The 26,664-nt window shown below is 55.1% G+C and overlaps 3 protein-coding genes across 9 annotated transcripts in view; 2 read left to right on the top strand and 1 right to left on the bottom strand.

The window, feature by feature from the left end:
- The window catches only part of ABI3 (ABI family member 3), a 523,965-nt gene extending 501,034 nt beyond the window's left edge, over positions 1-22,931 (bottom strand). Inside the window, exons 1-8 of one of the 4 annotated variants that reach the window (XR_010748936.1) lie at positions 22,531-22,931; positions 15,668-15,835; positions 14,455-14,631; positions 13,100-13,185; positions 12,839-12,934; positions 12,503-12,657; positions 11,873-12,010; positions 10,987-11,532 (exon numbers count right to left, since the gene is read on the bottom strand). Coding sequence is in view for 1 of the 4 variants with exons in the window: in XM_066364510.1 (XP_066220607.1) it covers positions 11,369-11,532; positions 11,873-12,010; positions 12,503-12,657; positions 12,839-12,934; positions 13,100-13,185; positions 14,455-14,631; positions 15,668-15,835; positions 22,531-22,647 (1,101 nt within the window). In the remaining 3 variants the exon portion in view is untranslated. Of the gene's footprint in view, positions 1-10,979; positions 11,533-11,872; positions 12,011-12,502; positions 12,658-12,838; positions 12,935-13,099; positions 13,186-14,454; positions 14,632-15,667; positions 15,836-22,530 lie in introns of those variants that run through there. The other 3 variants (XR_010748937.1, XR_010748938.1, XM_066364510.1) reach the window with 3 other exon arrangements.
- On the top strand, positions 2,959-10,278 carry PHOSPHO1 (phosphoethanolamine/phosphocholine phosphatase 1). 3 transcript variants are annotated; one of them, XM_066364514.1, is made up of 4 exons: positions 2,959-3,284; positions 4,325-4,422; positions 7,031-7,142; positions 9,128-10,278. In XM_066364514.1, the coding sequence occupies exons 3-4, from the start codon at positions 7,098-7,100 to the stop codon at positions 9,884-9,886; spliced, it is 804 nt and encodes a 267-aa protein (XP_066220611.1). In that variant the 5' UTR covers positions 2,959-3,284; positions 4,325-4,422; positions 7,031-7,097; the 3' UTR covers positions 9,887-10,278. The 3 variants fall into 3 exon arrangements, with proteins under 3 accessions (XP_066220611.1, XP_066220609.1, XP_066220610.1); XM_066364512.1 differs by having other exon boundaries at positions 2,960-3,284; positions 9,001-10,278; XM_066364513.1 differs by lacking the exon at positions 2,959-3,284 and adding an exon at positions 3,434-3,582 and having other exon boundaries at positions 9,001-10,278.
- Positions 22,932-23,126: 195 nt separating the features above from the next.
- GNGT2 (G protein subunit gamma transducin 2) lies at positions 23,127-26,368 on the top strand. Of its 2 annotated transcripts, XM_066364515.1 has the most exons (4): positions 23,140-23,479; positions 24,341-24,430; positions 25,197-25,302; positions 25,735-26,368. In XM_066364515.1, the coding sequence occupies exons 3-4, from the start codon at positions 25,219-25,221 to the stop codon at positions 25,858-25,860; spliced, it is 210 nt and encodes a 69-aa protein (XP_066220612.1). In that variant the 5' UTR covers positions 23,140-23,479; positions 24,341-24,430; positions 25,197-25,218; the 3' UTR covers positions 25,861-26,368. The 2 variants fall into 2 exon arrangements, with proteins under 2 accessions (XP_066220613.1, XP_066220612.1); XM_066364516.1 differs by lacking the exon at positions 24,341-24,430 and having other exon boundaries at positions 23,127-23,479.
- Positions 26,369-26,664: the final 296 nt, after the last annotated feature.

Below are 26,664 nucleotides of genomic sequence, written 5' to 3'. Positions count from 1 at the left end.
GAGTCCTCAAGTGAACTCTGCAGGAGAGGAAGTTCTGCAGCCTCAGAGCTGGGTAGAGGCCTCAATCTGCTGGGGGCTGGGCTGGGGGTGGGAGGCAGCACCCCATTCCATGTCTGTCCCCACTTCAGGCACATGGCTGATCATCCACGGCACAATGAGAGGGAAATTTTTAAACATTTTTTTTTAATTATTATTTTTTTTATTTTTTATTTTTTTGTATTTTTCTGAAGGTGGAAACGGGGACATACAGTCAGACAGACTCCCGCATGCGCCGACAGGGATCCACCCGGCACGCCCACAAGGGGGCGACGCTCTGCCCACCAGGGGGCGATGCTCTGCCCCTCTGGGGCGTCGCTCTGTTGTGACCAGAGCCACTCCAGCGCCTGGGGCAGAGGCCAAGGAGCCATCCCCAGCGCCCGGGCCATCTTTGCTCCAATGGAGCCTCGGCTGCGGGAAGGGAAGAGAGAGACAGAGAGGAAGGAGAGGAGGAGGGGTGGAGAAGTAGATGGGTGCTTCTCCTGTGTGCCCTGGCCGGGAATTGAACCCGGGACTTCTGCACGCCAGGCCGATGTTCTACCACTGAGCCAACCGGCCAGGGCCTAAAATTATTTTTATTTATTCATTTTAGAGAAGAGAGACAGAGAGAGAGAGAGAGAGAAGGGGGGAGCAGGAAGCATCAACTCCCGTATGTGCCTTGACTGGGCAAGCCCAGGGTTTTGAACCGGCAACCTCAGTGTTCCAGGTTGATGCTTGATCCACTGCGTCACCACAGGTCAAGTGAGAGGGAAATTTTTAAAGAGAGATGGGATTGTGTCCTGGAAAGTTTAGTGTAGAAGGAACTAGGAGCTCCTACATTTCTCCCACAAAGGCTCTTTACCCACAGCTTCTGAGAACTTCGGTATTCCCATCACTGGAAAGCAGAGTTGGGCAGTAAGGACTCATTATGGGCGGCAATACAAAGTCATCAGCCCACCTCTTCCTCCCCCAGCCCCATCAGTGAATTTGGAAACAGGGCTGAAAAGGACTGTTGATTGCATCGAAGAATCAGCATTTGAATCTAGTGCCAGTGTCGTCTTGTGACCCTGGGCGAGTCCGTTGAACTCTCTGAGTCTCAAGTCCCTATTGTAAAACAGGATAATACGTACTGGAGTGCCTCATTAGTGTGAAGATGAAATGAAGGAACACAGATGGAACACAGTTTTCATTCAACAACAAACATCCAAGGCCTACTGTGTGCCGGGCTCTATATACTAGGGACTAGGGGGACATTAACAAATAAAGCAAACATGATCTCTGCCCTCACATTGCTTACAGGAGAGTAGGGCTGTCAGACACTGCGAGGGATGTTGTAGCCAACAACTAAGGCAACCAGGTTGGAAGCCCAGCTCAACCATTCCCCAGCTTGGTGGCCCTGGGCCAGCTCAACTCTCTGTGCCTTGATTTCCCAACAGTAAATGAGCCAGACACCCAGGGCCATAGGGTGGTGAGGATTACATGAATTGATACAGGGGGGAATAGTTATACCACCTATTTTTTTGATATAGGGGAAAATATTTACAGCTCTGGCAACATGATCAGTGGACTACAAGGAGCTGTGTGCTGTGGAACAAGCCAAAAGATGATGTTGAGGCTGGGTTAGACCAGCAAACGGGGAGTATCTGCTGTGAGGAGGGAGGTCTCAAGAAAAGGGCAGGCTGTGCTGGTGACCTAGGAGAGTGAGGAGACAGGACTGAGAGGAAAGGGAACAGCCAGCCAGTTTCAGGAGCTGGGACACTGGGAATTACTGTTAAGGGTTTTAAGGATCAGGTTGGCAGCATTAAAGCATTTGTTTCCCTTTGTATATGTGGAAACATGACACACGTGTGTCCTGTTCCTTACTGTACCCTCACCCCAGTCCCTGGCACAGAGATTAGGGTAATTCCTTGCTGACCCTCACTTCCTGGCTTTCCAGCCCTACCGGCTTTAAACTCACTCTGGGCCTTTCAATTTGCCCCGCAGCCTTCAAGGAGTGGAGCAGGGGTGACTTGGGGAGGATTGAAGGTAGAAGCAGGCCTGGGGGCACCTACATTCTCCCCACCCACACAGCCCCTTTGTGATCCCATGAGTCAGGTGTGCCTGGGCTTGAACTCAGGCAAACATTTCTTCTGAGTGCTATGAACATTCAACCATGAGTGCAGCGACCAGGTACAGTGCCCTGTTCATAGTATGGTCTCAGTAAATACAAGCTTCCCCTCTTTCCTCTCTAAATAGAATCTTCTCTCTTTCTCACCACCGTGCTGGGAGGACAGAAGGGGGCGGGGCGGTGTAGCTGGGAACAGACTCTTAGGTAGCAGAGAAGGTGGGTATTTTAGTTACAATACCACCACAAACGGGCAAACTGTTCGGTCTCCAACTTGGTGTTTACAGGATAGGGGAGTGGGAGAGTTTCCTGGTCATCCCCTGTAACTTGTAACTGGGGGAAGAGTCCCAAAGGCCGGGATGGAGCGCTGCGACTCCTCCTGCAGGGTAGAGGGTTCCTACCTATGCGCACGTGGCAGAGGAACTGAGAAACTGTTTTCCCTGAGCTGGGTCAACCGGTGCCTGTCACCTGGATGAGGGCCGAAGAACCGAATGAGAGCTGGAGGTGTGGGGTGCATTTCTGCACATCTCAGAGATCAGAGCCCTGGTAGCGGCAGTTGGAAGTCCACAGCCCTGGCAGTCCAGGGTACGTAGGCGGAGACTTCGGAGAACCCCTGCATTCACTCCAATGAGGGTGCCCCCACCCACGTCCCTCCAAAGGGCTAAGCTCCCTTTCCACCTCCTACTCTTTCCCGCGGCACCCAATCCCACCTACGCTGGCGCTCCAAGAGCCTCCAGGGCAGCCGGGAGGCGTGGCCCTACCCTTTGATGTGCGCCGGCGCCTCTGTGATTGGACAGTCGCTTGTGACGTGCGGGGACTGCGGTGGGCCAGGGTGCTGCGGCAGCCGCAGCGCCAGCCGCGGCTCCGGCTCCGGCTCCGGCTCGCCGGCATTTAAAGGGGACGCGGCGGCGGCCCGGGGGTGGGGGGGAATGGAGGGCAGGTGGAGGGGACGGCCCAGACGCACATCTTCCATAGCCCCTCGGGACCGGAGGGACTCGTGAGCCGGAGCCCAGAAATCCGGGGGTGGGTAAGACACCGCGTCCCCTCCAATTCTCGTAAGCACCCCTGACTCCATCCTGCGCCTAAATACCTCTGCCAGCCCCTCTCCCCACTCTTGACACTCCAAACTCAGCCGGGACAGACTTCTGCCGCCGCCGCTCCCAACGTGAGTCCTGGGCTCCCCTACGTAGGGGCGGGCTGTGTGGTCCGAGTGTGGAGTGGGGGCTGTGTGGAGTTTGAGGGCACTCCACGCGTGTGTCAGTGGGGGAATCCTTGGAGCAGAGGAATGAGTCCCCCTTTCTCCTGCCCCAGGAACGTGGAGCCCGGGTGTATCCTTCGTCCCCGACTTGATCAAAGCGAAAGAATCGGTACCCTCTTGCTCCCTGCCACCCACTAACTCCCCTCGGCTCCTGGAGCTGCGCACCCCCCACCCCGCATTGGAGAGAAGCACCCGCCAGCTGGGGGTATGCCAGAGTGCTTGCCTTCCAGCCACCTCTAAAAATATCTATCCCCCCCATTCCACCCAGCAGCTGCCACCTCCCTGCCCAATGAGGATCCCCTCCCAGCAGGGCAAGCCCAGAGGTGACTCCAGGTCCCAGCTTCCTCGTTGGCACCAGGACTCCAGGTCACCACCTCCAGTTAGACAGGAAGCTTATAGCCCACGGGGGTCTCCAGGGCAATAAGGGAAGCTTTGGATGCAATTTTCCCAATAGGCACCAGAGACCCCTGAGTTCCAGTCCTGATTCTGATACTGTGTGGCCCCAGGATGTTAGTCTGACCTCTTTTGGCCTCTGTTTTTCCTATTTGCTGCTAGTGTTGGTAGGTTGGGAGTGCTGTCTGGGAGAGGAAAAGAATTCCAACTTAGTGGCTGAATCTGATTTCTAGTGATTGATACAAGGAGACCTGGTCTTGTTACTGTGGTGTCTCACCCTACCCATACCCATCCTGTGACATACTGTCCCCAAACAGTTCTGTGGGCTCCATCCACCCATTAAGAGGGGAATTTCAAACTTAAGGGCTATGCCCAAAGGAGCCTGTTCCCTTCCCCATCCCCAGGGGACCCCCACCCATTCCCACATTTGTGTAAACAGTAGGCAAACTGGAAAGGACTCGGGTGATCTTGTGTGGAATCAGGGAGGCAGGCACATTTTTAGCTGGGACTCTGTGTCACCCCAAAGAAACCCTTCTCTCTTCTCTCAGCTCTAGTCCGCTGGAGAAACTCAGAGATCCTGTCCTCCTCTTCTCTGAGGAACTCCTTTGGATGACACAAAATGCTTTGATCATTCAGGACAAAACTGCTAGAGGTGAGTAACTTCTGTGAACATCTTTGGAGCCAGATTCCAGTGGAGCTCGGGGTCCCGCTGTGGGACTGGGCTAGGGTAGGGGGTCACAGCTTGGTTTTCTCCATTTCCAGGAGGAGAAACCCAGAATGCCTGGATTTCTGCTATGGGGGCTAAAAGAAACAATGACAACTTACCAAATAATAAATTTTTAACTGATTTCCCTAAATACTATTATTAGTATATGAAAAAAAAAGTTTCAAAGTAAAAAAAAAAACATAAAAATAATTTAAATCATAGGAAAAATGTAAGTATGTCTTTTGCTATGAGGAATGAGAAGTTTTGAGGATGATTAAAAATCAGTGAAGGCCCTGGCTGGTTGGCTCAGTGGTAGAGCGTCGGCCTGGCATGTAGGAGTCCCGGGTTTGATTTTCGGCCAGGGCACACAGGAGAGGCACCCATCTGCTTCTCCACCCCTCCCCCTCTCCTTCCTCCCTGTCTCTCTCTTCCCCTCCCGCAGCCCAGGCTCCATTGGAGCAAAGATGGCCCAGGCGCTGGGGATGGCTCCTTGGCCTCTGCCCCAGGCGCTAGAGTGGCTCTGGTCGAAACAGAGCGACGCCCCGGAGGGGCAGAGCATTGCCCCCTGGTGGGCAGAGCATCACCCCTGGTGGGCGTGCTGGGTGGATCCCAGTGGGGCGCATGCGGGAGTCTGTCTGACTGTCTCTCCCCATTTCCAGCTTCAGAAAAATACAAAAAAAAAAAAAAAATCAGTAAAGCCTGACCAGGTGGTGGCTCAGTGGATAGAGCATCATACTGGGATGCAGAGGACCCAGGTTCGAAACGCCAAGGTCACCAGCTTGAGCCGTGGGCTCATCTGGTTTGAGCAAGGCTCATCAGCTTGGACCCAAGGTCGCTGGCTTGAGCAAGGAGTCACTTGGTCTGCTATGGCCCCCTAGTCAAGGCACATATGAGAAAGCAATCAATGAACAACTAAGGTGCCACAACAAAGAACTGATGCTTCTCATCTCTCCCTTCCTGTCTGTCTATCCCTATCTGTCCCTCTCTCTTTCTCTGTCTCTGTCACAGAAAAAAAATAAATCAGTAAAATATTCCACCAAATTAGAAAAAGAAAGAGAAAGCCGAGTAAGAAGACCCTTTTCCATGGGATAAAAGTTGGCCTCTGGGTGGCTTCTAGAGGCTCTTTTTGTATCTAACCCCTCACTTCTCCACGTGTGTGGCATGTTCCAGCACGTGTCTGTCTCTGTTTGCTTTTACAATGGTAGTGGCATTCCCTAACCTTTCTCCTGGCCCCAGAAGGGACATGTGTTATCAGCTAGGATCTTGGAAGGCTAGAATTCCCTGCAGATAAGGCCTTAGGACAGCCCTCCCACTCTCCAAAACATGCCACTCCCTTGTCCCCGTTCCTCCCTCCTCTTCTCTCCCACCATCTCCTTGACCTTGATTCCCCTCTCGACCCCCTTCCTCTTTTGCCCACTCCCCCATTTAGCTTTGACCACCTCTCCCAATTCCTAGGTTAAAAGTTCTTAGAGAAAAGACTGAGACCCACATTCCAACCTGACCAAAAAGGTTTACTGCTTGAGTGGTTGAAGTGTGGAGGGATGTGGTAATTCAAGATGGAAGGTGAGAGGGCTCCTCCTTCTGACCTGTGCTCTGCTCCTGGGATGTCCCAATCTCTGTCTTGGGGGCAATAGCTTCTTCTCCCTGCTATCCTGGGATGATCTGGCGAGAGTCACCTTGACAAAGTCAGAACTGTTTTCAGTGTCACCCATTGTCACCACCAGAGGGCAGCAGCTAGCCAGACCTTTGTTTTTTTCCTTGTCTAGACTCCTGGCCCTCAATGTCTTTCCAGATCTGTCCCAACTGCCTTTGGTCTCTTATTCAATCAACCCCAGGGGTTGAAGGTGTGTGTGTGGGGGGGGGGGGGGGCACTGGGAGCTGTAGTGGTGTCCTTTGTAGCTGCACTGGTGAAGGCCCCACAAAACAAACCTTGTCCCCAAAGTCACATAGCAAAGTCCAGCAGAAATTTCAATCTGACTCTCCAGTCTGACTACCAGACCCCTGAAGGCACCAGAGAAGTCAATCCCAGATCACCTGTGGTGCCCAGGGGCCTGCAGACAGAGGGCAGGCAAGGCTGTGGCCAGATGCTCACAATTCAGGCTCGGCCCCATGGAAACAGCATGGCCGCAGACAAGTTATTTAACTTCTCTCAGTCTTCTCATCTGCTGAATTCATGGAACTGATGAGCAGTGAGAGAACATGAGTGAAGGCGATTTGTAAACTATGTTGTACCATACACAAAAAAGGGACAGTGGTCATACTAGAGAAAAAGCAGTGTCTGCCATTTACAGTGGGTGACCTTTGAGCAAGTCAGTTAACCTGTCTGGGTCTCTAAATTATCTATAACCTCTCTAGCATTGTAGTGGATCACTAAGAGGATGCCTAGCAAGGGCCTTGTGGTCTGTAAGCACTCTTCCCATCTGAGGGTTTGTTTTTATTGAGCTCCTGGGAGTAGTTCCTGGGACTCAGCAGAGGGGATAAGGTCTGGTAGCATTAGTGGTGGAAACAAAGGCAGCTACTAAGCACCCTCAAATGGACCTTGTGTGGTTGTCAGGAGCTCTGGATGACGGCTAGAGACCAACAGAATCCCCACAGGTGGTGCTCAGAGTGATATACCAACAATGAACGGGTGTTTTCCAGTTGCTGGCCTCCGATGCCTATCTAGGGTAAGTGGGTCCCCCTAGGGGGTCTCTTAGGATGAGGCCTGAACCTCCTGGGGTGGGAGGAACCCTGTCTAGCCCTTGCAGGCTAGCGCTCACTCTACTGGGCTTCCACTAAGCCCTAGAAGCTTCCATCCCAGTTTATCAGTCCTGATGCTTTGCATCCTCAACTCCAGAGACCCTGGGCCACCGAGAGTCCCAAGTGGATATTGTTGCTACCATTGGATGACTCTAGGATAAGGTCAAAAGGACAGTTCTGTTAAGGAGGCAGACAGCCAGCTTCAAATCCCAGCTCTGAAATTAGTAGCCTAGACTTCTGTTTCACAAGGTGTGTCAAGCCATAAACATCACAGCAATATTAGGGAATTAGGAAGACGCCAGAAAGAGAAGTGATTGTGTCTGGACTGGTTGGGGTGGGAGGCTGGAGTGGGTGGGGGGCAGGGGGAGGCACTATAGTGGATATTCTGAAGCTGTGCATGATCTGCTCACTCTGCCTCTGCATACAGCTGCTGGCAGGCAGAGGTGGCAGGGACAAGCTGCTGAGGGCCTCTGTCGCTAATCGCTCGCCTTTCTTTGTGCCCTCACGCTTGCCCTGTTGTCTCCATTCTCTCCCATGTCTCTTGTCAATATGACTGTGGCCCGGCCTGACCTGTGGTAGTGCAGTGGATAAAGCGTCGACCTGGAAATGCTGAGGTCGCTGGTTCGAAACCCTGGGCTTGCCTGGTCAAGGCACATATGGGAGTTGATGCTTCCAGCTCCTCCCCCCCCTTCTCTCTCTCTCTCTCCCTCTCCTCTCTAAAAAAAATGAATAAATAAAAAAATTTATTTAAAAAAAAAAATGACTGTGGCCCAAGATCTCCACTTCCTGGAGCTCCTCACTGCCACTCTGTCCCATCCAGTCTGTCTCCACGCTCCGCCATCATAACTTCCTCCTAGCCCCACCCTTCCCCACTGCTGCCTCATGCGGCCCCCGTGTCCCCACTACCTTCTCCTCCACCTTTTCGGCCATGTTGCTCTCTTTCCTCTCCCCTCCCTGTCTCCCAGGTATGTCGTGGCCTGGTGTGGGCGGCTCCTACCTCCCCAAGCCCCACTGCTTCTGCTGCCCGCTTGCTTCGGATACTGGCAGGAACCCCACCCGCTGACACGGTCCTCCCGGGGAATTGGCAAGTGACTAGTGATGAGCTGTCAGCACAGGGCCATAAAACTCCCCAGAAAAGCTGAGTCCCATGCCTGGACCCCTGCCCAGAGCCATCTGGAAACAACTCCCAGAGAACCTTCCTGGGTCTTGTGCAGTCAGCCTACCTATCTGGTTATTCTGAGTTAAAGACCAGTTCTTTGGCCAGTGCAGAGGCCCTGCGCCTGTTCTCCATGCCTGAAGTCTGGCACTCATTGTCCACAGGCTTTGGATGGTGCCAACAAATCTTCCCGGTAGCCGGGCTCCTGAGTCTTCACCCAGCCCACAGCCGTAGGCCCCTGGTGCAGAGGGAGATTGTGGGCTGTTCCCACTGAGTGAACTGGTGGTTTCCCTGACGGTGTTTGTTAGGGAAGAAGGGAGTGGAGAGCCCCCCCCCCATCTATACCAACAGCGGGTCAGTGGAAGTCTCTAGAAGGTCTAGTCCAGAAATCTCCCCAAAGGCTGCTCTTCCCCTCCTTTGAGCGGACCCATGTTAAGTCCCAGTGGCTCTGGATGAGAGTAGCAGAAACAGGTGCCAAGGAAGCCCTTCCTGGCTCCAGAGGAGGATGGTCCTCTGAAGGTAGACCCCAGCGCAGTGAACTCAGTGTGCCAGGGGGGAGGGCAGGGAGCTGGGGGTGGGGCCCGCGGCGTGGGGTGCTCCCGGCTTAACCAGCCTTGGGTCCTCCTCAGGTCTTGGATGTGCCAGCGCCTCTGGCCGAGGCCCGCTAACCAGCCTCTCCCGGGTCGGCGCCCGCCGCGCCCGCTCTCGTTTGCTCCCTCCTCCTCCTCCTCCTGCTCTTCTCTCCCCCGCTCCCAGGACGGCGGGATGGCCGTGCAGGGCGCGCCGCGCTTCCTCCTGACCTTCGACTTTGACGAGACTATCGTGGACGAAAACAGCGACGACTCGATCGTGCGCGCCGCGCCGGGCCAGCGGCTGCCGGAGAGCCTGCGGGCCACCTACCGCGAGGGCTTCTACAACGAGTACATGCAGCGGGTCTTCAAGTACCTGGGCGAGCAGGGCGTGCGGCCGCGGGACCTGCGCGCCGTCTACGAGGCCATCCCCCTGTCGCCCGGCATGGGCGACCTGCTGCAGTTCGTGGCCAAGCAGGGCGCCTGCTTCGAAGTGATTCTCATCTCGGATGCCAACACGTTCGGCGTGGAGAGCGCGCTGCGCGCGGCCGGCCACCTCGGCCTGTTCCGCCGCATCCTCAGCAACCCGTCGGGGCCCGATGCTCGGGGGCTGCTGACGCTGCGGCCCTTCCACACGCACAGCTGCCCGCGCTGCCCGGCCAACATGTGCAAGCACAAGGTGCTCAGCGACTACCTGCGCGAGCGGGCCCAGGACGGCGTGCACTTCGAGCGCCTCTTCTACGTGGGCGACGGCGCCAACGACTTCTGCCCCATGGGGCTGCTGGCCAGCGGCGACGTGGCCTTCCCGCGCCGCGGCTACCCCATGCACCGCCTTATCCAGGAGGCGCAGAAGGCCGAGTCCAGCTCCTTCCGCGCCAACGTGGTGCCCTGGGAGACCGCCGCCGACGTGCAGCTCCATCTGCAGCAGGTGCTGAAGACGTGCTGAAACGGCCGCCTGCAGGGGGCGCCCGGACGGGGAAGCGGGAGGGTATCGAGAAAGACAGCCTAGTTTTATAACTCCCCTTGCCCCTTCCCTTCGGTCTGTCCCTCTGGGAATCTCTAGAATTCCAGGTTTGCCCATTCAGGGGCTGAAGGAGGGAGCTCCAAGCCGTCCCTATCTATGCAGTTAAACCAGCTTGGCTGCCTCCCTCAGATCCACGGCAGACAGTTAATTCTGGGGTCTGGCCTAACCCGAGTGGTGCGCACGCCTGGGAAGGCAGCAGCGTTTCCAAAAACCTCGTGCTCCCAACTGGGAAGAAGGGGTTCCCCTGCTGCCTTGGGCCGCGTAACCTTCCCTCCCCCAGTCTTTGGTCAAGGAGATACTTGCAGGTCCTGAAATCCCCTCGCGTCGGACTCCCGGAGGAGAGAGATGGCACTCTCCGCCGACAGCTTCAGGCCTAGATTTTGCTTTACCTACCGCAACCCCACACTATATCCCTTTTCTTGCCTCCCTTCCCCGTGCTCACCCGGCCAGCATCCCTAAAACAAAAAAGCCAGAGTGAACAGTCGCCTCCTGGTGGTGGAACGAGGTAACACACTGTCCGCTAGAGTCGGGCCGGCCAAGGACCTCGCAGCGTGCCGCGGTGTCTCCTCGCACCCCAGCCTCGTCCGTGCAGCAAGACCAGGGACTTAACCAAAGTCACCCCCGCGGGCTGGGCCCTCTGCGCCCCCCTCCTCCCATATGGAACAGAAAGCCATGATGTTTTAAAGCAGAGCCAGCGCAACCCAAGCCCCTCCTCAGTCTTTGGTGTTTTGGAGCGATAAAGGAGGTGAAGGGAGAAGGGGAGGCTTAGGTCTCTGGCGCCGCAATCTGAGGGGTGAGGGTGAGGTGGTCTCTGCTGAAAGGGAGTTCCACTTCTGGGCGGGAGTGCCCAGCTTGAGGAGCGAGACTGAACACAGACTACAGGCAAAAGAACGGGGAGCAGCCCAGCGGCGCAGCGGGCATCGAGGGCTCAGTAGAGAGGGCACGTGCGAGGCCCCAGCAGATGGGAGAGAATGCTGCTAGGGGTACGCAGAGGGCAGCTCAATTAGCAGGAGCCTTAGAACTGAAGTGCCTTTCGGCCCCTCCTATCTCTGCCCCCACCCCAGGCCTGCAGGGCAGTCATCAGGAGTTCATCAGAGCTTTATTCAAAAGTTGGCGCTTGCAGCTGGAGACCCCACCCTCTGTGCAATAGGGGTCCTGTGGACAAGATCACCAGACTCCTTGGCTTCCAGTTCTTTCCTGTGTGCAGCAGGCCTCTGGGAACATCCTCTCTCTCACCCGAGGCCCCCTTCGCACCACAATAGGGGAAGGTTCAGACACAGCTCGCAGCCCAAGAGATGGGCAGGTCTAATCCATCTTTGCTTGACCTTGGAGCTGGCTTTGGCCTGGGGCTCACTGTTCACTCCGAGAGCCTGTGCTCAGCAGCCCGGAGAGCCCCAGGCTGTGTCAGCAGCAGGGCTCCACATAGTTACCCGGGAATAGTCCAGTCCCTTCCGAGCTGACACCTTCACACCAGCCATCGGAGTAGCGGCGGGTGATGCAGATGACGGTGCCCTCAGAGAAGGAGAGCTCGTTGTCCTTCTGGCCAGTGTATGGGTACAGTGTCACCACTGCAGGACAGGAGGAGAGGGTGCTGTGAGATGAGCGTCCTGCCCAGCCATGGGTACAGGGGCTCACACGCTGGATTCTGGGGAGCGTCTAGGGAGAAGGCTGCAAGTAGTGGGGCAGGGGGTGCCTTCTTCCAGGCCCCGGGCCCTGCCCCAGCTTGGTTAATACTGGGAAGAGGCAAGCTGTCTTCCTAGCCTGGTCCTGGACAACAACTGGGTGAACATTTTGCTCAGTTCAGAAAATGGATGGGGGAAGAGGACAGACCAGAATGCCTCTGGGGTAGAAGAGCGGTGGGGGCCCTGGTGGGGGGTCTGGTGTCCTTCAGTTCCCGGAGTCAAGTACCTTTCTCCAAGTATGAAGCAGGGACCCAGCCGGGCTCTTCGGACCCAAAGCCTGGTGGAGGCGGAGGTGGCATTTCCAGTTCATCTAGATCCAGGATTGGAGGAGGGGGCAGGTCCAGGGGCAGAGGCAGCTCTGGGGCTGGGAGGGAAAGCAGAAAGGCTGCAAGGTTGGCACAGGAAAGCCTCTTCACCCACCCTGGAAAACTCGGCTGTTCAGGAGCAGGGCGCCAGGATTCCCCACTTGGTGTCATCCTCCCCCTGCTCTTGCCCATCCCGATCGTCCCACAATGCCTCCAGGGCAGAGCAGGTGCTCAGTAAACACTGAACCTTCGGACAAGATAGGGTAGTCAGGCTCTGCCATTGGGCAAGTCACTTAACCTCGTCTTCAGCTTCTTCATCTGTTAAATGGGAAGATCTTAGGGTTAAGTTTAAGTGAGGAAATGGATGAGAAGCTTTGAATCCAAGGCCTGGTATAAAGCAGGAGCTAAGTTCTGTTAGCCCACTTCCTTGGTTAGCCCTGCCTTGGACAAAGTGTTCACTGCGGTGGGCCAGATTAGAGCCGAGAGGGGCAGGGAGGAGTTTGGGGAGGTGAGAGACCCCACGTGAGCTAGGGGAAGGCGGAGCTCCTCACCGGGTGGGGGTAGGGACAGTTCTTCCAGCGGAGGGGGCAGCAGGCAGATGTCCGAGGCTGGTGGAGGAAGTGGGGCCATGGAGCCGGGAGGAGGGGGGAATAGGGGTGCTGCCTGCCCCTTAGTCGTGGAGACCCCACCAACACCTTCGGCGCTGCTGGAGACCAGAGAAAGCAAGGCTCAGCTAGTTTGGAGGACCCCTTCCCCAACTGGCACCGCCCCTCAACCATAAACCTGGCTTCTGTGATCCCAGTGGTCACCGTGACAGCTGGCGGGAGGCCTCTCAACGCCCCCTTCTCCTGCCCACGGTCACTCCCACTTGGGTTTGTGGGACTCACCCGGCGGAGGTCAGGGAAGAGGCAGAAGAGGCAGCGGAGAGTTTGCCGTCCGGTACCACCGGGGGCTGCACTGGCTCAGGGATCCGGGGCGGCCTCCTGGGGCGGGGATGGGGACGGTGTTGTCAGAGGGGAGGAAGGCTGCGAGCAGGGGTCCATCCGGGCAGGAGGGAGCAGCCGGGGAGGAGGGAGTCTGGGCGCGGAGGCGAGGGTGGGGGATAGTTTCAGGGTCGTAGGGGGCTGTGGGCCTTGGCGCAGCCTCACCCCAGAGCCGCAGAGCTGGGTGTGGCAGGTGCCTTGATGCTCTTTCGAGACAGGGTCCCGGTCCGCGACAGCTGCGTGCTCAGATCCTGCGGGGGAGCAGGGGGCTGGGCTGACATCGCCGGGGGCTCCCCTGTAACCCCCTCATCCCACAGGAAAGGGGGAGGGAGACTCGGGCAGGCGCAGCAAGTTCCCGCTTCCACTTCCCAGCCCCTCCCCCGCCCGCCCCTCGTGCTCGTGGCCTGGGCCCCAAGTCTGCCGCGGGCCCCGCGGAAACCTCAAGAGCACAGACACAGTCTGAAGGCCACTTCCTCTGCATGGCCTCGGCGCCTGAGAGCGCCCATCTTCGCACCCCTCTCCCAAAGCATCTGGGCGGACAGCGTGGTGGTCCCTATCTGACAGACCCAGCCCCAGCCTGGGCTGAGGAGGGCGTGGGGAAAGGAGGGGACCGTGACACTTAGAGATGTCCCACCACGGCAGGCCTGTGAAGCTGGCTTTGGGAGCCCAGGACAGAGAGGAGCAGAACATTTAGAGCAGAGTGTACCAACGACAAGGTGCAGACCCACGTGCAGGAGAAAAGCTCCATTACGATTTCCCCACGAGTGGGAATGCAGGGAATGACGCCCCCTGCTCTACTGCACTAGGGACCACACCAAGGGACTTGGGCTGAATCACAAAGCATTTAAGTTGGACAGCACGAAGAACTCGCGGGTGGGGAGGCCTGGTGACAGAAAGAGGGAATTTGGTTTCCCCTTCTCTGTGAGAAGGTATGGGGGGAGGGGTCATTTAGCTACAGATGAGAATTAATCTAACCTGGTAATGTTGGAGTGTAGGGACAGGAATCGATCAAATGGGATACTGGTATGTGTCCTCTCTCACCTCCCAGAAGAGATGGGCAGAGAAGGCCCATGCTCCCGGTCTTTGCCATGTTCCCTTGGAGCGTCCGCACCCCCCCTTCTTGCCCAACAGCAGCGCCGGGTGACTTCTCAGTGTGTGACCTCAAACCTCCAGACAGAGGAAGTTGCTGCTCTCATGTGGCCCGGAGCGATTCTCATGCACACCCCGACAACCGCCCTTCCTCCCTTGCCCTTCACATCCACGCCCAGCTCCCACAGCCCAAATGTCACTCTCAGCAGATTGTCTAAGTGCAGGGTAAAGGCCAGCTCTGGAGAGGGGCATGGAAAATTTTAAAGGAGGCGGCTCCTCCTTAGGGCGATGGCTTCCAGGAGTGAGGGGCGGAAAGGGGGACGCAGGTTGGGACAAAGACATGGGTATGGAAGAGAACTGGGGGCCTGGAAAGACGGGAGCCACAAGGCAGAGGAGGAAGGGGTTGTGGGGAAGGGGGGCCCTGTCTGTACCTTGATCCCATGGCCAACGTCATCCAGGCATGCGAAGTTGAGCGGTCTCCTGACATAGGGCGTAAGGGGAGGTAGGCTTTCAGGGGCGATGATTTTCTGGCCAGGGGGCAGCTGCTGGACAGTGGCTAAGGTGCCTATCTCCCTCCGGGCCACCTTCTCCATATGCATGTTCACCATCTGCGTGACGGGATTCGAGGTGACAGTCAGTGGGGAGAGCCTCTATACAGAGCTGTTCCCCTTAAAGGAGGAAGACGTTAGAGACTTTGGGGGTGGGGACTGTGGGAGGCAATGAGGTCCAGGGTGAGTTTTGTCCCCAAGGCCACACAGCATTTGGGAAGAGTGTCGCCAGGGGAGGATGGAGCCGCTTTAGAGCAACTTCCTGGTGGAAGAGAATGGGGGTTATTATTAGCTGAGCAGGAACCAGAGTAAAAGAGAAAACAGCCTCCCTGGGGATGTGGAGAAGAGACTGAAGCTTTGGGCTGGCTTGGGGGCGTCTGGGGGACGGTGGAGGCGGCTGGGAATTGTGGCAGGATCAGCTCTCCCTTCCGAGGGACAAATAAGTGAACGAACTTCCTCTTAGGGTGCTCTGTGGAGAGACATGCAGCACTGAGCGGGTAGGAACTGTCTGCTGGGATGAGAGGAAAAGACACCCCCGCACTGAACACGGACGGGGGTGCCACACAGGCCAGCTGATGTGTAACTAGACCTGTGCATTCAGTTAATGGGGCAATTAAGTTCTCAGCCAAGGATCCAGGAAGGAAAGCGGAGGGTGTGTGTGCGAGACGGGTGGAGGACACTGTATGGTGGTGGCAGTGTTTCCAAGGCTAAAGACAATCTTGCCAAGCATGCTACTCTGGGTCTAGGACATTTATTAAATCATTGCCTGTGTTTAGATGGAACCAGGGTCCATTCTGCCTCTTTCCTGGACTGTGCAGCCGCTGTGATTGGTAGGGCCTGCTTTCTACCATGCAGGACAGAATTCAGAGAATGAAAGTACCTTCAGGGAGTACCTAGTCTCTTAGGGAAGCCAAGCCCAGCACGGAGACAGAGGTGCAAAGATAAGGAGGTTCACATCGCTTGGGAATTGCCAAGCTTCTGTGGTGGAGTCAGGCATTTAGATGTGGAAACAGTCAGTAAAGTTTTACTGGAGAAAATGCCCACGCGGGGCTGAAGAGTTGGGGGCTGATGCGAGGGGCCTCCCCCGACTCCTTACCTGGCCCAGCGTGCTCACACGGGCTTCCACCTGTCGCAACGCGGCTGCCTGCAGGTCGAACATGCGCAAAGTGTGTCCAGCCAGGTTACCCACCTGATAGGCCACGCTAGCCAGGGCCTGGGTGGTAAAGGCCATGGTCTCCTCCAGCGCCTTCCGCTTGTCTGTGGCCTGAAACACACACAGCCCTGGTCGGAGGCCAGCACCGGCCTCTGTTCCTTGGTGGGCAGGTGGGATGGGAGAGGGTACAGGACAGGTGGGGCTCGCACTGGGAAGAGGAACAACCCTTAGAAGTTTGACGTGGTTTCCATAAGAATGTTATAGTGAAAGGGACTCAAAGGACATCAGAAAAGCAAATCTAGGCCCTGGCCGGTTGGCTCAGCGGTAGAGCGTCGGCCTGGCGTGCGGGGGACCAGGGTTCGATTCCCGGCCAGGGCACATAGGAAAAGCGCCCATCTGCTTCTCCACCCCCCCCCTTCCTCTCTGTCTCTCTCTTCCCCTCCCGCAGCCGAGGCTCCATTGGAGCAGGGATGGCCCGGGCGCTGGGGATGGCTCCTTGGCTTCTGCCCCAGGCGCTAGAGTGGCTCTGGTCGCAACAGAGCGACGCCCCAGAGGGGCAGAGCATTGCCCCTGGTGGGCAGAGCGTCGCCCCCAGGGGCGTGCCGGATGGATCCCGGTCGGGCGCATGCGGGAGTCTGTCTGACTGTCTCTCCCCGTTTCCAGCTTCAGAAAAATACAAAAAAAAAAAAAAAAAGAAGAAAAAAAAAAAAAGAAAAGCAAATCTATAGCCCTAGGGAATGGGGGCAAGGGAAGGGGAAGATACCCCTTCTCAAACAGTCAAGCTGAGGATTAACCCCCTACCTTCTTGAGGACCTCTTGGCGGGTAAAGGGTGAAGAGTAGAAAGGAGGAAAGAAGGCAATACTGCCTGGAGGAGATCTCAAACTTAAAACCAACCAAACAATGTCAGACCCTCATCCCAGACCTTCTAATTAGAATCCCCTGAGAGTGAGGTAGATGAGTGAGTCTGTAGTTTTAATTTTTTTTAATTTTATTTTTTGTATTTTTCTGAAGCTGGAAACGGGGAGAGACAGTCAGACAGACTCCCGCATGCACCCGACAGGGATCCACCCTGCACGCCCACCAGGGGCGACGCTCTGCCCCTCCGGGGTGTCGCTCTGCCGCGACCAGAGCCACTCTAGCGCCTGGGGCAGAGGCCAAGGAGCCATCCCCAGCGCCCGGGCCATCTTTGCTCCAATGGAGCCTTGGCTGCGGGAGGGGAAGAGAGAGACAGAGAGGAAGGAGGGGATGGGGATGGAGAAGCAAATGGGTGCTTCTCTTATGTGCCCTGGCCGGGAAACGAACCCGGGTCCCCCGCACACCAGGCCGACGCTCTACCGCTGAGCCAACCGGCCAGGACAAGTGAGTCTGTAGTTTTAAAAACTCCGCAGGTGACTCTTGTGCTCTTTGTTTAGCTCCAATCTGCAGGTTTGGGGTTTAGGGATAGGGAACTGAGGTCCAAAGACAGTAACCTCATTCATTCATTCATTCATTCATTCCCTCCAATAGTTAGGGAATGAAATCCAAACTTCTAACCATGGCCTTTATAGGACCCCACATGGCTGGGTCCTGATTTCTCTTCATCCTCATCGCCTATCACTCCCCCTCCCTTATTCCCTTTCAGCCACACTGTTCCTGATCGAGCTAAGATTGTCTCTGCCTCAGGGGCTTTGCACTTGTACTTCTCTCTAGAATCCTTCTAATTTTTTTTTTCTTTTACAGGGACAGAGAGAGAGTCAGAGAGTCAGAGAGAGGGATAGACAGGGACAGATAGACAGGAACGGAGAGAGATGAGAAGCATCGATCATTAGCATTTTGTTGCGACACCTTAGTTGTTCAATTGCTCCCTCATATGTGCCTTGACCGTGGGGCTGCAGCAGACCGAGTAACCCCTTGCTCGAGCCACCGACCTTGGGTCCAAGCTGGTGAGCTTTGCTCAAACCAGATGAGCCCGCGTTCAAGCTGGCAACCTCGGGGCCTCGAACCTGGGTCCTCCGCATCCCAGTTTGACACTCTATCCACTGCACCACTGCCCAATCAAGCAGAATTCTTCTAATTATTAAGTTTCAGCTCCTCAGAGATACCTTCCCTCACCACCCTTTGTTTTTCCCAGCCCACTTCTGTATTGACTCTCTAATATATTTACACTAATATATTCTCTTTAAAGCAGTTAGCACTATCAGCAATTGTTTATTCACTCTATTAGCTACTCCCTCCACACACACACACACACACACACACACACACACACACGCTAAAATGTAAGTACAGTGAGGGCAGGGTGCTTGTCTGTTTTATTCTCTGTCCCATCCTGGTATAGGGTCCCCGACACAGACCATAATAAATATGCACTTTTGAGTTAATTAATGGGTTTAATGTAAACCAAAATACTTGCTGGGCATCTTCCCACTGTATGCCAGGCACTGTGCCAGGGGGTGGGCAGGGAGTGGCTTAAGACAGAAGAGGGAGTCTTTTCAATCCCAGATCAGACTGTGGGGGCTGGGCAAAACTTCTGGTCATTGGCTCCCCAGACAGCTTCCTCCTCCCTGGTCAGGTCGCGGTCACGGAGTTACCGCCTTCTAGCCCGTGCCTTTGTGGGGGCGGTGGGGAGGTAAGTCCGGGACAGGCAAGGCCGCACCGTGGGGTCTCAGCACTCAGGCGCCCCTCAAGGCTGCTCCGTGGAGAACAGACCTGGAGCCTGTCAGGGCAGGGTGCTGAGAGAGATCTGGGTGCCTCCGCTGCAGCTTGAGTCAGGCTGGAGTTGAAGGGCAGACCCAGAACCTCTGAGCCGCTCCTCCTGTGTTATTCCTCTCAGCAATCCTCCCTGCTCAAGTTCGTGCAACTTAAACTTCATCTGCATATGTGATCAAGTATCTTAAAAAATAAAAAAGGCGCCTGACCGGGCGGTGGTGCAGTGGATAGAGCATCAGACTGGGATGCAGAGGACCCGGGTTCAAAACCCCGAGGTTGCCAGCTTGAGTTCATCTGGTTTGAGCAAAAGCCCACCAGCTTGAGCCCAAGGTCACTGGCTCCAGCAAGGGGTTGCTCGGTCTGCTGAAGGCCCGCGGTCAAGGCACATATGAGAAAGCAATCAATGAACAACTAAGGTGTTGCAACGCGCAATGAAAAACTAATGATTGATGCTTCTCATCTCTCTCCGTTCCTGTCTGTCTGTCCCTGTCTATCCCTCTCTCTGACTCACTCTCTGTCTCTGTAAAAAATAAATAAATTTAAAAAAAAAATAAGAAAGGCAAAGCCATCAACCCAGGATGTAAAGGATAACAGGTCTTGTTCTAGTTCAAGATCTTTTTTTTTTCTTTTTCTTTTTGTATTTTTCTGAAGTTGGAAATGGGGAGGCAGTCAGACAGACTCCCGCATGCACCCGACTGGGATCCACCAGGCAAGCCCACCAGGAGGCGATGCTCTGCCCATCTGGGGCATCACTCTGTTGCAACCAGAGCCATTCTAGCACCTGAGGCAGAGGCCACAGAGCCATCCTCAGCGCCCGGGCCAACTTTGCTCCAATGGAGCCTTGGTTGCGGGAGGGGAAGAGAGAGACAGAGAGGAAGGGGAGGGGGAGGGGTGGAGAAGCAGATGGGCGCTTCTCCTGTGTGCCCTGGCCGGGAATCTAACCTGGGACTCCCGCACGCCAGGCCTACGCTCTACCACTGAGCCAACCGGCCAGGCCCAAGATCTTCTTTTAATAGGTGAGGAGGTGAAGGCCCAGATGGAGCAGAGAGTACTCCTTTGGTCTCCACCCAGATTTCTTATCCTTTTTAAAATTTATTTATTTATTAATTTTAGAGAGACAGAGGACGGGAGGGAGACAGAGAGACAGAAACATCATCCTTTTCCTGTATGTGCCCTGACGGGGGATCAAACCCACAACCTTTGTGTGTCAGGATGATGCCCCAACGAATGGAGCTAGCCAGCCAGGGCTCCACCCAGATTTCTTAGCTCAGCTCTCCTGTACTGTACCCTCCTTGGACTGGCATGAGGAATTCATCACTGGATTTCTCTCATCAGCCTAAATAAATAGGAAAAGTGTCTGCTCAGGCCCAGCTCGGGAAGGCTGGAGCCTGGATGCCTACTAACCCCTGGCTTTGGTCTTAGACCAAAGTTAAGCCTGGAGGTCAAGGGTTTGGGATCTATTTTCATGACTGACTGCTTATTTATCATGCAAATGACCCTGTCTGTACACTCCATGGACCCTGACGGAGAACTCTGCAGTTGACTCTAGCCTGCCCTCCCCGTCCGCCCATGGGTTTCCTGCCAGCTGTTTGGGTGGAGGAAGAGGGTTGGGGGCAGACCCAGGACCTGGGAACCAGACCGTGTTGAAGATCAGTTCTGAGAAGTCATCCAAACCCTTCCCAGGCATTTGTTTTTCTGACAAAAATCCTCAGAGAGGCCAGAAAAGGTAGTTGGTCTTTTGGTCTCATAGTTAGCATTCTGCATGAAGGAAGCAGGAGTGCAGGGATGTCGACTTGGACCAGAGCTTCCTGTGCCCTGGGTGTTCCTGTGCCCTGGACGTTCCTATGCCCTGGGCGTCCCTGTGCCCTGGGCGTCCCTGTGCCCTGGGCGTTCCTGTGCCCTGGACGTCCCTGTGCCCTGGGCGTCCCTGTGCCCTGGGCGTTCCTGTGCCCTGGGCGTCCCTGTGCCCTGGACGTTCCTGTGCCCTGGATGTTCCTCTGCCCTGGATGTTCCTCTGCCCTAGGCATTCCTATGCCCTGGGCGTTCCTGTGCCCTGGGCGTTCCTGTGCCCTGGGTGTTCTGCAAGGGCTGCTCCACCTTGCTAGAACTGACTTACCTACATGTGTCTCATCCTCCTGATGAATGATGATGATGATAGAAATAGCTGCCATTTATCCTGGCCTTCTTACTAAGGGGCAGGCACTGGGCTAAATGCTTCCACACAGTATCACATTTAACCCATGTGAAGTGTCAGAGAGAAACTTGCCAGAGGTCCAATAGTCGGTAGCTGGCAGAGTTGGAAATTGGACTCAGGTCTTTGTGCCCCCAAATCCTGTGTACACTATGTGCAGATGAGAAGCCACTGAAAGTGCGTTGAGATGTGCAGAAGTTATTGAAGGAAGAATGGGGACACAACTTCCATCCTTGTCAGCAGGAGAAGCGTGCCTGCCGGTGCTGTGAGAATGCAGCTGGCTTACAAGCCATTCAGCGGCTACCCAGCCAGATGACCTGAGTTGTGTTTTCTTTTCTTTTCTTTTTTAAATTAAAAAAAAAAAATATATATATATATATATATATATATATATTTTTTTTTTTTACTGATCAATTTTAGACAGAGAGAGAGGAACACCGATTTGTTGTTCCACTTATTTATGCATTCATTGGTTGATTCTTGTGTTTGCCCTGACCAGGGATCAAACCCCCAACCTTGGTATGTTGGGAGGATGCTCTAACTAACTGAGCTAACCAGGGCCAGGGCCCTGAGTACTGTTTCCAACTAAAGGAGTCAGAGTTATGGGCTTGAATCCAGGTTCTGCCACCAGCTGGCCAAGCTTGGGAAAGTGAGTTAACCTTTCTGAACCTTTGCCTCGCGGCTGTAAGAGGAAGTGGTTCTCTCCTCACAGGACTGGGGTGGGGACTGGAGGAGGCAACCCACCTGCCCAAAGAAAGGGGGCAGGGCCTTCTAACTGTTCGTACCATTGACTCTCTTTAATCTGCCATTTTCAAGGAGAGATGGCAACCCCCCTCCCAAATTGCCTGCCATTTTTCCATAAACACTGGCTCGTTTAATTATTATTATTTCTCAACACTCTTGTAAATCTGGGAGGTCCCTGTGCCTCATCTCACAGTTTGGTTCAGACAGGTTAGACAAATGAAATTTTGCCCAAGGGATAATAGGGCTAGCCTGTAGCTCTTAAGGGAGCTGAGGAAACTGCAGACAGAGTGCAAATAAATTGTCTTAAAGTCACACGGCGCGTCAGGGAGGCGGGAAGGCAGAGCGCTCAGGTTCAGAAGTCGGCTGGCCTGGGCTGATGCCTGGCTCTACTGTCTCTAAGCCGTGCGACCTTAAGCAGGTCACCTCATCTCCCTGCGCTGCTGTGTCCTCACATATGAGATAGGAATAATAGTATTGTCTCACAAGGTGGACATCAGGATTGATGCAATAACAGAGGTGTTCAGTCATTATTAAGTTTTTCTCATCCCTCCTCCCTTGATCCAGGAATAGGAATCCACGTGCTAAGTCCTGGGACAACCACACAATTTAGCAAACTGCTATGAAAGCCACGATAACCTCGTCTTTGTCTGGTAGCCTGCTTCCTATAGTCACGTTGTTCATCCCCTGGCCTCTGTGTCTGAGCCCCTCTCTTTGACTTAGCCTTGGCTGCCGTCTCTCTGTCTCTCTGCTCTCTCTCCCTCCCTGGTCCATCTCAAGTTCACTACCATGTTTGGGAAGTCCTTTAGAAGTCTCACCTAGAGCCAGCCTGAAAAAGGAATGATGGCACCAACCTCTGTGTGAGGACAAGTCTTTGGGCCTGTGGGTTTGAGAAGGAGGCTGGGGAGGAGATGGATCCAGAATAAGGCCTGCTCACGGGATGGGATAATGCTGCCAGGACATCAGAGCTTTGGGAGAGAAGGGACCCAGTGGGGGCTTGGATAGCATGGAGTCCCGGTTAAACTGGGGGTCTGGGTTGAAGCTGAGGCCTAGAGTGAGAGGCTTTCTCAGCCAAAGCCCAAGACAAGCATCTGTCAGGATGGCCTCATGGCCTTGCCCTGGGATGGCTGTGCCCAGGGTCCCTCTTGGGGCTGGGGTGTCGGGGCCTGTGCCCACTCTGCCTACCTGCACGTAGTTGTTTTCGCAGTAATCGGCAACTCGCAACAGGGCACTGTGGTTGCCCCGCAGAGCCTCCCGGCCCGTGGGGATCTCAAACTCCTGCAGCTGCTGCAGCTCCGCCATGGCCCCCAGTCTCTGAAGGGCTCCCCAGGGAGCCGCTGGTTTCGTGCCTCACCCTGCCCTTGATTGGTCGCTCTGCCTTCCCTCCCTCTCACTGCTTTTGGTTTCCTCTTCGTGAGAGACCCGAACCTGCTTGCAAAGGGCAGGCATGCTCATTCCGGGACAAGAGGAAGTCCGTCCCTGCTCCCTGGGCCTGCGCTTTTCTGTCCCCTGTCAGGACGGAGGGGGAAGCCAATGGCCCCTGTGGGGGCCCAGTCCCCCAATCCCGCTCAGCAGAGGAAGCCAAGGTCGGGGCGTCTGTGATTGCTCCCTGGGCCCGGAGAGGAAACCGCTGGGGCGGGGGGTTGTGGAGGAAGGGGGACTGGCCTGCTCTGGGAGGGGGGGGTGGATTTTCCACTCATGGAAAGGAGGAAAGGGCAGAGGGTGGGGGCTTCCTTGGGAAGCCCAAGGATGAGTCACTAAGAGACAGGAGAGTGGAGGGTGGAGAGGATATGGAGACCAATCATGCTGGGGCGTGGAGGGTGGCGAAGCAGCAACAATGGAAAACAGACAATGCAGCTGCAAGAGGAGCCAGGCCGGACACCGGGGAGATACAGCCGGAGGTCCGCTGAGAGGTGTTGTCAAGCCTCTGCGGGGTTACAGGCGGTGAGGTCTGGTGTGCATGCTCTGTGCCCGATGGAGGCAGGAGGAGGGGAAGTGGACCAAGTGTAGTGTGACGGACTCAGATCAGACAACAGGAAGGACTTGGCTTTGAGACGCACCGGGTTCAAGTTCCAGAAGAACTGGTCGGGTTCAGGAAGCAGCGGTGGACCGAGCACCGAGCCAGCCTCAGGAGGTAGGGATCGTACTCTGTTTCCTACATTAACAGAGAAGGCTAGATGGCGTCCAGGGTCTCGTCCTGATCTCAAATTCTTAGAGATCCTGGAGCAGGGGAAGTTAGAATGGATCCCGGGTCTCCTTCCTGCCCCTCCCAGCACCCAGTCTGTCATCCTAGAGGCAGGAGGAAAAGAGGGTCGCTTACTACCCATGTTGGTCCCTTAACATCTGTACCTTGAGAGGGTTCCCTTGTCATTGGACAGGCATCAGCCTGAGTACAGCTCAGTGTCTGTCCTCCTGGGTGGTCCTGGGAGGAAACCAACAGGAAGTTCAGGAGATGTTCCCAAAGGGAGACTGCCGAGGGGACCCACCCCCGGGGCTCAGAAGGAGGCAAGGAAGCATGGTCATGGCTCTTAGAGGTGACCATGGCTCCAATGCTAACTGACACAGCATCCTAGGCGAGGACACTTTTATCAAACGAGTGAATGGAGAGTGAGCTGGGAGAACCTTACAAAGTGAAATTGGGAGGCTCCAAGGCAGGGACACAAAGGCTCCGTGAGTGGGAAGTTAGGGCCCGGTCCGGGACCGGCCTCATTGGGAAGAATCGCCCTAGGGCAGACTCAGAGGTAGGGGAGGAGAGGGCTTGGGAGAGAAGGCCCGAGGAGGGGAACAAGTAGGGCTGGAGAGTGAGAACTGGGGAAATAGGCTGTAAGGCACAGGGGTCACTAAAGGAGTGGGACTCACGCAGGAGACAGGGTATCTGCTCTGGTAGCAGTGAGAGCATGTAAGCTCAAGCCGATGGGTGGGCTTAGAACCTTGAGCCTATGATCAGCTTAGGCTTCAGAGATTTGGGCTTCCAAACCATCTGCTTTATCCAAAGACTTTCAGCTGAGGAGGAGCTGGGAGGCTCAAACACCATCTTGTCCGGGTTGGGCACAAGTGGCTTGAAGTGCACGCTCTTTCTTGGCAGGTGAGAGGGGCTGGGGTTGTCCTGGGCTGGGATCTCGTCTTAGAATTGTTGAGGTTAGACACCAGACAGGTCTTCCTGATAACTGTGCAATGATAATATTGATGATGATAATAATAGTAATATAATAAATGCATTGTGTTCGTTACATGCCAGGCAGTGTATTGAAATATTTTATATGTACTTTTTATATGCATTTTTTCTAGTACTTACAATACTCGTATAAAATGGGTACTATTATTATACCCATTTTGCAGATGGGGAAACTAAGACTCAGGGAGGTTGAATGACTTGCCTAAGGCCACACAGTTTGAAAGCCACAGGGATCACAGCTGGAGTATGACAGGCTCCAGAGCCCTTCTCTTAACCATGAGGGTTCCCTCTCCCGTGACAGGACCTGGCGTTTCCTTAAAACTTCTACCTGTGTAGTTTGTGCAGCAATAACTTTGCTTCCCAAATTTCCCTCACCGAAGGAAACTTTTTCTCTCCCTTCCCCATGCTCTGATTCCTGTTTCCCCCATAGACAGGTCCTTATCTGAGGGCAGAGACTGTGCCTCCCCCATCAGATTGGGAGCATCCTCTTCTCCTGAGCCTAGACTCATGACGGAGGTGGGGTGGGGAGGATGCAGCGAACGTCTGGGGAGCAATGAGGGGCCTGAGCTGAGGAACGTGGCAGGGAAGAAGGTAGGAGCTGAGGCGTAGAGAGTGCAGAGGAGGGAGCTGGGGGATCCCAGGGGATTTGCAACTCTGGCCACAAAATCCTTTCTAGGACCAGGTCTCTCCAGGGCAGGATGGCCCAGGAACTCAGCGAGAAGGAGCTGTTGAGGATGGAGGTGGAACAGCTGAAGAAGGAAGTGAAGAGCCCAAGAGCTCTGGTGAGCCTCCTCTTCCCTCCCCGATCCCTCTTCTCCATCCCTTTCTATTCCTCGTGGAGCTGGGACTGAAAGGAGGAAGGGATGGACCATGGGGCAGTGGGACCTCTCCAGGGCAGTAGGAGCAGGAGGTGCTGGGATGGGGTAACGCGTGGACGGAGCTGGGCTTTGACCCCATGGAGGCACACAGAGAACCTCCGAGCTGCCCAAGCCCGGTCTCTGGCTGCACCTGGCCCAACACCCCGTACAGGTAAGTCAGGCTTAGAGGTTTTGGCCAAGGAGCTCACACCCCTCTCACGCTGGCCTGTCTCTTTCACCTGTCTCCTCTCTGGCCACTGTCTCCACCCTGTCCGGAAGTCTGTTTCCTTGGGACTGACCAAGTCATGGATCCTGAGCAACAAACCAGGGTTGGACCCTTGCTCTGCTTTCTCGCAGATCTCCAAGACAGGAAAGGAAATCAAGGACTACGTGGAGGCGCAAGCAGGCAGCGACCCTCTTCTCAGGGGCATCCCCGAGGACAAGAACCCCTTCAAAGAGAAGGGCACTTGTGTGATAAGCTGATGGCCTCAGAGCCCCACCCTGTCCGTCTGTTCCCCCTCAGCCCCACTCCTTACCCAGAGCCAGCTTCCCCGGGGACTCCCAGGGAACCAGTGAATTTCCGCCTCCTCCTGGTCACAGAATGAGTAAGGATATCAGCTGTATGCATTGAGAATCCATTTCCCAACCCTACTTTTGACTTTTTTCTGCCATTACCTCCTCCCCCTGTTGGGTCCCTGTTGACCCCACTTGGAAACAGTCTGATCTTCCTTAGTTTAGCAGTTGGCCCCATGAGTGCTGGGGTCTGAAGCGCCTGCAATACCTTGAGACCCCGGCGGGCAGGCTTTAGGAGACATTTACCCCTCCTTAGAACCTCTTCCATTTTCCCCTCCACTCTCTTCTTAGGAACCAGCATTTCCAACAGGATGGTGTGGGTTGAGGGCTGGAGTGGGGAGGTCCTCTTTCCCCATCTCGTGTCCGCTCCTGTGGTCTTCCTTCTAGTCATTTAGATCACTCCAGATGTCCTGATAACAAAAAGTTTGTAAAGTCATGGTTTCATGATTCATTTCATATGGCCGAGGGTCTATTGTGCTTTGGGCGTCGGAGATAGAAGAGTGAGCAAGACTAACGTGTCTCCTATTTTCATGGAGTTTTAGCAGAGAAGGCATGGAACAAAGAGTCTACGGTTAAACCAGTGAGTGTTACTCTGGGGAAAGGACACTCGAGGCGGGTTGGACACACACAGCCCGCAGACAGACACTCAGGGCAATGAAAAGATAACCCGAGCTGTGGCAGGGCAGTGGGGACAAGGGCAGAGCAGGAAGAGGG

This window comes from Saccopteryx leptura, chromosome 2 (genome assembly GCF_036850995.1).
Source record: "Saccopteryx leptura isolate mSacLep1 chromosome 2, mSacLep1_pri_phased_curated, whole genome shotgun sequence".
Taxonomy (NCBI): Eukaryota; Metazoa; Chordata; class Mammalia; order Chiroptera; family Emballonuridae; genus Saccopteryx; species Saccopteryx leptura.
Note: the sequence above shows the minus strand (reverse complement) of the source record. Positions and strands in the feature narration are given on the sequence as shown.

Coding starts and splice junctions, on each gene's coding strand:
- PHOSPHO1 (XM_066364512.1), top strand. CDS start 9,008: ATGTGCCAGCGCCTCTGGCCGAGGCCCGCTAACCAGCCTCTCCCGGGT.
- GNGT2 (XM_066364516.1), top strand. CDS start 25,219: ATGGCCCAGGAACTCAGCGAGAAGGAGCTGTTGAGGATGGAGGTGGAA. Junction 25,303..25,734: donor TGAAGAGCCCAAGAGCTCTG/GTGAGCCTCCTC, acceptor GCTTTCTCGCAG/ATCTCCAAGACAGGAAAGGA.